The following is a 10,080-nucleotide window of genomic DNA, read 5'->3' as shown; positions in this document are numbered from 1 at the left end:
TTGATAGTAACCAAACGTATTTGTGTTATGCATCTACAACTAAACCTACTTGTAGCCTACACTATTTACATAAAAGCCTATCATATCTTGATCTGGTATACTGAAATATGTAATGTTGCCTAACTGTTTTAATAATAAAGGGTTGAAATCATGGCGGTGTAATACGATCCAGATCTAGATTTATGAAACAGTTATTGAGTGAGAGAGTTTCCAGGCTGTCCCATGACCTCGTGCAGCATAGGACAAAAGCTGCTGGCACATTAAAGCATAGATTCCATACAGAAAACTATTGATCTACTGGGTATATTTGCTGTTTCGTGACAAACGAGACGTCACGCAACCAATATATCAGCAAATATACTTCTAAAACTTAATAAAGCGAATCATTTATAAGATATTTAAGCTGTAGTAGGCTAAGGCTATAATCGTGGGAAAGTGCTTTGCTACGCTGTTTTAAATCGTCCTAGCTGGTTATAAGCAGGTATTACACGTTAATGTAGGCGACAACACTCATGCATCCTATGGCGTGCTTAATATATTCGTAATTTATTTAATTTACGACCAAAAGACTGTCGAAAACATTTTGTCACATTTACGTACAGCCCAGTAACAGCGTGGTGTCTGACGTAAAGGGCACGTACGTACGTACTCTCGTCCTGTCCACAATGCACTGCGAGAGAGCTGCATAAACGACAAAGAAAAAGGGCCAAAACAACAACAGGGTGGCATCTGAGGCGAAATACGGGCTATATCTTCAAAATTTGACCCTTCCCTGCAGCAACAACTAGGTAAAATGACTTCTCTATGTAATAACATTGAAATAACATTTGTATTCCGAGATGTCACCTCTTGTTGCCAGCGTTAAGTGGTTATAAGCAAAATTTTGTATCTTTTGTGCCACTCTGCTAACACCAGCTAGCCTTAATGGTGTTATTTTGCTTAGCGTTTTGGTTCTTACAGCTGTCGTGTTCTAAACAGAGACAAAGCAAAATCAGGACTAAACCAGGACTAAACCAAAATCCACATCTAACCAGGACCAGAAAACTATGTCGGGGAAAAACGAGATAGCCAGGTCTAAACTTGGACTGAAACAGGAGTAACCCATGATTAAACCTACTGTAAGCAATGAGCAAACCAAAAAAATATGTCTTTAGTTTTTCAAAAAACTGCTGCACGATTCGACTTAACAATGTTGTAGCCTTTATTTTGACAAATTTAGGAAAATGACTGTTTGTAAATGTGTAATAACGTACACTACGTCGCCCTAGACTGTAACAGTGAAATATTTACCATTAATGTTTTTCTTGAGTTTGTTTGACGTTGTCAACTCATGACGATTACACTGCAAATTGGTGCTAGCTAACTAATGTTAACGCTTAGGAACAACGTATTAGTACATTTCTAAGGTCGGTATTCGTGAATAAATGTATAATTCAAGTTGTTAAACGTGTCCTGTCTATGTGCCAATGTAAGTAAAAGATCTACTTCGTAAAATATCCGTTTGTATAGGGTAATGGGAACAAAACATTGTAAAGGTGTTGCGAAATAGCCTGTTCCTTCTGTTCAACTGTAGCCATGTCAACAATCGACCACGTGATCTCCACATGGCGTCAAAAACACACACAATTTAATCGTTATAATATTTATTTTAATGTGCATATGTTATACTTTAGAACAGTAATATATTAGCCTTTAACATTTAAAACTGAAATTTTACCATGTGAACCGGTCTTTCCCACAATGGGCTTTGAGGCTTGTACTTTTCAATGTAGTTTTTTTTTTCATCATAGACATTAGAATTATTATTATCTTTGTGTGTCTATGTATACATGTTAACCACAGAGTTGTTTTTGTTTATTCATGGATTTCAGTTTCCTGTTGTAGTTGCCATTTTGAGGACTACTATCAATTCAAAAATATTGCTATGAAGTCATGAGTCTCTGGACAGGAATCAGTTAGAAACAATATGGTTTACATAAACAATATATCTTTTAAAAGTCCAAGCTACTTCTAGGTGAGCCTACTAAAAGTCTGAACAAGTGGGTTATGAAAATTCAGTTCAATTTTATATAGCACATTTAAAATAGAGCATAAGATGATCAAAATGCTTCACACAAAGTCAACAAAAACAGATGTACATAAAATGTGACCATAAGAAAAAAAAGAGAAGACTATGTTCACGCTTGTCTTGGTCCTGGTTTAGTCCCAATGTAGACTTGGTTTGGTCCTATTTAGTCATGCATGGTCTTGTCCAGATTCATGTTTTGTCCCAGTTTAATACTTAAAAAACAAAACAAAAAAACAAACAAACATCTAATCTGTCTGGTCAGAATAGACATCCTAGTTTATTCCCAGCTGGGATGTTTTTGGGTGCACTAGGACTGTCACAATAACTAATTTTGAAGCACAATATATTGCTCCAGAATTTCATAATTAGCTAAATAATACTGAAACTATACACAGTAATCACAAAACTGGATAATATCCAAAAATATATTTTTTAAAAATATACAGTATTGCTAAAAGGCATGGGTTGCAACACATACATAACAGAACAAATACTTTTGTATTTGAATAGAGCAGACAGCTCAAATCTGACAAAACTTCTATTCTATATTTTACTAAATCACTTACTGAACAGTAAGTTCACAATAATTATTGTGGCAGACTTAGTATGTACATTATTTCTTAGACTAAAGAAAGCTAAACTCCTCATTTTATGGCGTCACTAAACAAGAATATACTGGCAATTTACTCAAATCCCTGTACCAGCCACTTTTAATTGTATGTTGTTTATATATATATTGTTTCTCTCCTTTTGTCCAGTAGCGTGTCATGGCCTGTAGAAGCTGAGCTGGATGAACTGGGTTTGTTCTAAAGGGGAGAGATAGAGATAGAGTGAGCCTGAGGAGAGCGGGGTAGCTGTGGCAGAGAGACCAGTAGAGGGCGCCAATGCAGCAGCAGCATCATCGTCAGCCTGATCTCGTGGAGGGCAGCCTTCCTGTCTTCGTTTTCCCAACAGAACTCGTTTTTTACGCGGATGACCAGACCTCCCACAAACAAGTGCTCACCCTCTACAACCCCTATGAGTTTGCTCTCAAATTCAAAGGTTTGTACAGCAATGAGGATTAAGTAAAATAGAAAATACAACTGAATTTCAGTTGTTCACTTTGAAATCATTATTAAAGACCTGGGACTAAGCATGATACTAAGCGTGGTACTAAACTTGGAACGGACCCTTAATGAGTAATGTAACTTTTCTGGTGGGGATACATTATTGTTTTGTCTGGAATGGTCCACAATGTGACATTAAACTTATTTTGCATTTATTCAATAACATTTTGATTGCTCAAATATACCTTGAAAAACTTGGAGAGGTGACAGGCTTGATAATTCACGCACTCATAAGAACTTTGTTCTTCTTTTTTTGCAGTGTTAGTATTATGATTATATTTGAGCTATAAATATTTTGAAGTAACAATACTAACAAATACAAATGCAATGTTTGGGTACCTTATATCCACATGTTCAATGACAGTAATTAGAGCTTTTAATAGTGTGTATTAATGTATATATACGTTTTCTTTTGTTTTTCTAGTTTTGTGCACAGCTCCAAATAAATACAGTGTGGTGGACGCGACTGGAGCGGTCAAACCACAATGTTGTGTCGACATGTGAGTAACTCTATTTATCTGTTACCTCCGTAATTACCAACAGTTAAATTATTAGTTAGTCCCCATTTTACGTTTAAGTAAGCAAAGCGTATCCCTTTTTGTACACTGGCTTATCTGATATATTAATAAAATACTTGCAGTACAGTATATATTTTTCTGGAGGTGGCATGTCACCTGCATGATTCCATGGTAATAGAAAGTTAAAACCGTACTCCATGGACATAAATAATTTTTGTGATATTCTGTGGAAGGATAATAGCCCAAGGAACAACATTTCCACAGAAACAAGCTGGAAGAAGCTTTGTGGAGATGCAAGCCTGCTCAATGGATGCATGTTTTCACTGCAATAAACACAACTAAAATGAAAAAAAATACATGTTTTTTTTGTCTATTTTTTGTTTAAAGGGTTACATACTGTGGCTTTAAAATAAAATGAGCAACAACAAGCATCATAGTATAAATATGTATACTTTGAATAACAATACAATGAAAATAAACACCAGAACAAAGCTGTTTGTTTTAAGCATCAGTGAGGAACAAACTCCCATTTTATTACTTGGTGCCTACTTGAATAACAGCCGAGAGGAAAGGCACTTTTTGACCGTTGAAAGCCCTTTGTGGACGGGGCATTTGTCAGAGCCAGCTGGTTTAAAGAGTAAAGAGAGAGAGGAATGAGACAGTAACAACTTAAAGTCAATGAATAAACCAGAACAAGAAAACTTACAGAGGACAAATCAGGCCACATGTAAATAAAACCTGCAACTTTGAATATAGGAAGTGGGGATGTCCTTGCGTCATACAGGTGTAGGGTTTTCTTGGTCAGATACATTTTAAATAAACTATAAATTTATGAATACTTTACCTACTAGAATAATACTATAATATATTTACTTTGAGCTAGTCTAAGTTCAAAGCCAATCAAAGATTGGCTTTGAACTTAGAGTTTTTTTTAATGCAAGACATGAAACAGAGAGAGTTTTTTTAATGCAAGACATGAAACAGCGAGTACTAGCAATAAGGTTGACTTTTCTTTTGGTCACTAGTTAATTTAAAATGTTATTATTTTATATTTTTGCTGTGTTGTTAGCCTAGCATTGTTTTGTTATCAAGCTCTGACTTTATATTCTTTATATTTTAGTTTGACATGAAACGTAGGTGTCAAAATACTTGATAAAGCCATACATGCCTTTCATGCCTCTCCACAGATCTGACCTATGATCAAATGCATCATTATTATTATTATTATTATTCACAAAACATGCATATTTTCAGTATTGTTAACAAAAGAGAAGCATTTGACGAGTGTCATTGTCGAGCTCTGGTAGTTTTGTTTTTGTATGACTTTTTTTTCATTAAAGGCCCAGTACGTGATTTTTTTCCCCCATGTATTTGAGCTAATTGTTTCTAGCCCCTGTACAGATATTTTGTATAAGTAGCTCTTGAGTTCAAAATATGTCCGATGGATGCTATCTGCATTTAGTTAGAAAGTACTTAATTGTCTGATAATCAGGAAGTGTGTGTTAACATGCTAGTTGCTAGTAGCTTTATAATCATGACAAAACTCCCCTCTAGTCTCTGAGAGTTGTGAAACTCGCTTATAAACTCATCACAGTGAATAATTAGGATGCTCAGAATGCAAGGTAACTGAGGAATTACTTTGAGCCATTGCTATGAACTAGTTCTGTTTTTCACATTTTTAAGACCATAAAAATCAGGTACAGCACCTTTAACCTTTTTTATCTTTTGTTTTCCTGTTTGTACAGAGTGATCCGCCACAGAGATGTCCGCTCCTGTCACTTCGGGGTCTATGATAAGTTCCGGCTTCAAGTTTCAGAGCAGAGCCAGAGGAAAGCGCTGGGTCGGAAAGAGGTGACGGCAACGCTTCGGCCCTCCTCTGCACATGACCCTCCCACCCCCCGGCCCCCTGACGAAGAGCGGAGGAAAGAACATACAACTGAGACAGAGTTCTATGAACAGACCTCCTATCACACAGGTGAGAGTGGGACATTGGACTGAGTGCCCACAAGAGGGAGCCATACGTTTGATAGAGAATAGAAAATATTAACACTATGTAGAGGAGGTGAACATGTGAACAGATGTGGATTTTTCCCTTGACATATCCCACACATAACTTATTTTTTTATATATTTAAAAACTGTCATGAACATAGATCAGTCTAAATTGTTTAAAAAATAGCAAGCAAGTACAGAGTTGTGGGTGGGGATAGGGGGCTAGGTGCAAATATACATTTTCAAGTCTCCATAAGGTAAAATTTTTATTTTTAAGGGGAAAAGCATAAACTTTGGTAATTAAGCTTGTGTGATCTATCTCATAGGCACTTTTAATAACCAATAACAACTTTTACTCTCTCTCTCACAGAGCCCCGCCCCGTAGCCGGAGGTCCCAGTCTGCTCACAGTGCTGCTGGGGCTGGTCTGTATGGCTGCCCTCATGCTCCCAACTCTGGGGGAGCAGGAATCCTCGGTGCCTGTCTACCTCCACTTAAGTGTTAACAAGAAACTAGTAGCTGCTTATGTCCTCGGTGAGTAAAACATTCACACTATGGATGCGCATTGAGGCTTAAATGCAGTTTTGCTTTTTTGACATTTATATTTAAAGGTGTAACATAAAACTTTTATGGTGATGGTTTTCACCCGCTTTTCTCCATGGAGATGATATTATTATACCTGGAATATTCCCAATTGTAGCATTACACCTTCTATCTCTCATTTATTTTGTAACAGTTGTTTTTATTGCTAAACATTCCTTGAAAAACATGCATTCTTATTCTGAACAGGGTCACCTCTCCACAGATCTGACCTGTCATTTGGCCTGGAGGCAACACCTGGTTGTCTATATGGAGATAGATATGTTTAAGGCTATTGTGTAAGGTACTGTGTGCATCTGGCATGCACTGATTACTGATCCGTCTTCAACTGAGTTGTCCTCGGTCAGAAGGAATAGGCAAACTTCACTTGTATGGTTCAGGGATGTTAATTTCAGGAGGAGGGAGCAAATGACATCGAGGGGCTGATTGTTACACAGAGTTTGCGGTGGTGTATCCCCATGTAGATGTGTGTATATGTGTGTGTGTGTGTGTGGTTATCTGAAAGAGAGACAAAGTATATATGTATATTAGCAACACCAGAAACACCACTAAGCCATACAATGAATGAACAGGGAAAAATGGCATGTTATAACAGAAAGAACCACAGGGGGCGCTCTAACACAATAAAATAACTTCTACGTAAACCTTAAGGGTTCGTATAAATGTAATAATAAACAAATGGACAAAACTGTACTAAATGGGTAAATGCGCTATATACAGGCAGATGCAGTGAAGAATATGAGCTATTGGAATGCCCATGGATGGAGACAAATGAGGCGTTGTTATGTAGTAATTGCACATGGAGCACATCGCATGATAGGAATACACATTCGTAACATAAACTGGCTAAATACAGCATTCGTAACCAATTACAAACAATACTTACATCGCATGAACGCACACAGGACTCATACACACAAGATTGGGTAGGATGACCTGCAAACATGAGGCTCTGCTCCTAACACTGTAATGCGGTACAATGCATTCGCGGGCCACGGCCTTTCTAGAACTACAATATTAACAGGTGCATCATGGGTAATGCAATCCAGCGGACTTTTAACAGCTATACTGTGGAACACTGCAAGCAATGCAATGACATCTCCATGGAGACAAACAGGTGGTAGGGTCTCCAGTGCACCTGAAGTGATTTTTCTTAAATATTTTTTTTCTCAAACCAAATATCCAGTAGTATGTCCCTCACACTTGGGTTGCCAGATTCTGCAATAAAAGTGTGGGAAATAAACCTAAAATTACACTCTATGATCTTGACATTAGCTGCTAAAACCCCAGTGCCTGCAGTCAATCATTAATCGGTGCTAGTGCAGCCTCTGCAGGTTAGTGATTGAATTCTAGACGTTCTGAGCTTTCCCATCAGCTATGGCCTGGTCATATACTGAGAATGACAAAAACGTGTCTGTATTCTCTAGATGCAGGTTAAGGCACTGGCAACTCAGGTTCAGTTGTTATTGTAGTTCATATTTAAATCAGTAAGAGTGCAGGTTACATACCATTCGTTTAAGGTGTGAGAATACTTCAATTTGGATAATGTTGCCAATAAATCATTTTGTATCAGATCATTCAGTCAAAACGGTGTCAACATGCCCAGAGATTTAAGTTAGTTAAAAATACATTTACAGGCATATTTTCAAGTCAGAAACACATTGTGTATAATAATTGTGCATCATTTGTGGGGTTCAATTAGATTGCATATTCTATAAGGAGTGGACAATGAAGGAGTCATTGCCTTTTAGAATGTAGTATGACATTGTACTATCCCTGTCCTTTTGAAGGTCTTCTCACTATGGTCATCCTTCGCACATGACTTGAACGAGCTGGGATGAAGGACCCGTCCTGACACCAGAGGCACAACCGACTGTGGAAAAATGCATTCAATGTACAAAACAAACTTGTGTCTTGTTATAAAAAGACACTATAATAATAATATAATGATGTATATTCCAGTATGGTGAACCCGTCTGGTGAGCTAAGGAGTTTCCCCCGGTTTTAAATGGGGGATTGTGAAGAAAGAGGCCAGTCAAGTCTGTGGCCTCTGAAATTGTATTTTTTATTGCCATTATGTAACAGTGAGGAGCGGAGGAGTTTCAATGCAAAATGTGTGTACAGCTAAGCCCTAAATGTTTTTTAAAGCAATTTACACTGTTACAATACTGACCTTATATGCGCTGTATGCTCCAGTTTCCAGCAGATAAGATGCCTAATCCGTGCTGTGTGCATTGTAAATAGTTCAGTGGCAGGGTGACTTAATGGTTAGCACTCTCCAGGTTCGACTCCTGGTCTTGTCTCTGTGGAGTTTGTATGTTTCTCCCTGTGTCTGGGTCAAACGCAGAGGACAAGGACAATAAAATGTACTTTAAGCTATATTACCAGTGCATAGGACTCCAAAATGATTTAAAAAAAGGATAAGGATAATATGGGACCTTTAATACACCTGCTCTGTTGAATATCAAACAATGGTACAATCAGTTAATAAAAGGGAAGCAGATGTGTGAAAATGCACTGTTGTGTTGCCATTTTGAGAACATACCTGCTCTGGGGCAGACTGACAGTTGTGGCTCTCACGTAATCACACTAACTAGTTATCATTATTACAGATGCACAGTAGGTTTTGTCTATTTTTTGCACATTTTGGAGAACTATTCTTGGGGGTAGCTCTCCATTTCCATAATGTTAGAAGGATTCTTTAGCTGATGTCTGATCTAGTCTGACTGGTTTCAATTCATGGCCCTGATTTGGTCTTTGGGCTAGTCTCTAGCCTGACCTCTTCCTGGTGATCCTCCCTGATCATGACTCTGGTCTGCATTAGTCTGCTCCCTGGTCTGGTCTCTAGCCTCTCTCTCTGGACCCTGGTCTTGGCTCGAGTCGGGTCCCTGGTCTTATTGTCAGTCTAGTCTTTGGTCTGGTCTCTAGTCCAGTCTTTCTTTCCATCTTTAAGTTATGACCACATTTGGGCTTAGCTGTACATAAACTTTTACATGTTTGTTCTTGACTAAGTGCAGAGTTTGCATGTGTGAATCTGAATGAATTTGTCTGTTTTATTTCTTTGTTTCTTTTTGAATCTTCACCAAAGTCTTTTTTTTTTGAGACAACTGTCTGTATGCCATATCCACTTTTCATCAAATGTTGAATAAAGTCTCAAAGTTTGCCAAAGTTTTTATCTATATACTTTTAAAGTACACTGTAATTTATCTGGTAGAGGTCTATCACCTACCTGTCTCCATGGAGATGTTACGTTGCACAGGATGGCATAAAATATTTCTATTTCTATTTATTTCATGACAGATGTTTTTATTGCTCAAAATGATCTGATAAGGGACATCTCTCCACAGATCTGAACTGTAACTTGGCCTGCTAATCTCTATGGAGATGAAAATGTTGAATGCCATACTGTAGAACATTCCAATTAAAGCATTGTCATGGAGACAAGTAGGTGGCATACACAAAAGTTACACAGTATGCCTTTAATAGTATAGGATTGTGAATATATGGTACAGAGGAGGAAGAGTGAATAGATGGTACAGAGGAGGGAAATAGTGAATATATGATACAGAGGAGGGAGATAGTGAATAGATGGTACAGAGGAGGGAGAGTGAATACATGAAGATGATTTTGTACACTGCAAGTTTACTAAATATAATCTGTTGCTCCCATGGGCTGCAACATGTTACACAATGAAAACATTCCCAGAACCTGTTGCAATCCAGAGCGTATTTAAAGTGTAGAGGAGTAAACAACCTTGCTTTGTAAAGTGTAATATACTTGAGTCAGCAGCAAACACGCA

General features: G+C 37.7%; 1 protein-coding gene across 1 annotated transcript; it reads left to right on the top strand.

Annotated features, from left to right (window-relative positions):
- Positions 1-649: 649 nt before the first annotated feature.
- Positions 650-9,449, top strand: mospd1 (motile sperm domain containing 1). Its single transcript, XM_033974014.2, has 6 exons — positions 650-788; positions 2,827-3,109; positions 3,599-3,674; positions 5,438-5,667; positions 6,054-6,215; positions 8,072-9,449. The coding sequence occupies exons 2-6, from the start codon at positions 2,953-2,955 to the stop codon at positions 8,101-8,103; spliced, it is 657 nt and encodes a 218-aa protein (XP_033829905.1). The 5' UTR covers positions 650-788; positions 2,827-2,952; the 3' UTR covers positions 8,104-9,449.
- The last annotated feature ends 631 nt before the right edge of the window (positions 9,450-10,080 follow it).

The sequence above is a fragment of the Periophthalmus magnuspinnatus genome, chromosome 10 (assembly GCF_009829125.3).
Source record: "Periophthalmus magnuspinnatus isolate fPerMag1 chromosome 10, fPerMag1.2.pri, whole genome shotgun sequence".
NCBI lineage: Eukaryota > Metazoa > Chordata > Actinopteri > Gobiiformes > Gobiidae > Periophthalmus > Periophthalmus magnuspinnatus.
Note: the sequence above shows the minus strand (reverse complement) of the source record. Positions and strands in the feature narration are given on the sequence as shown.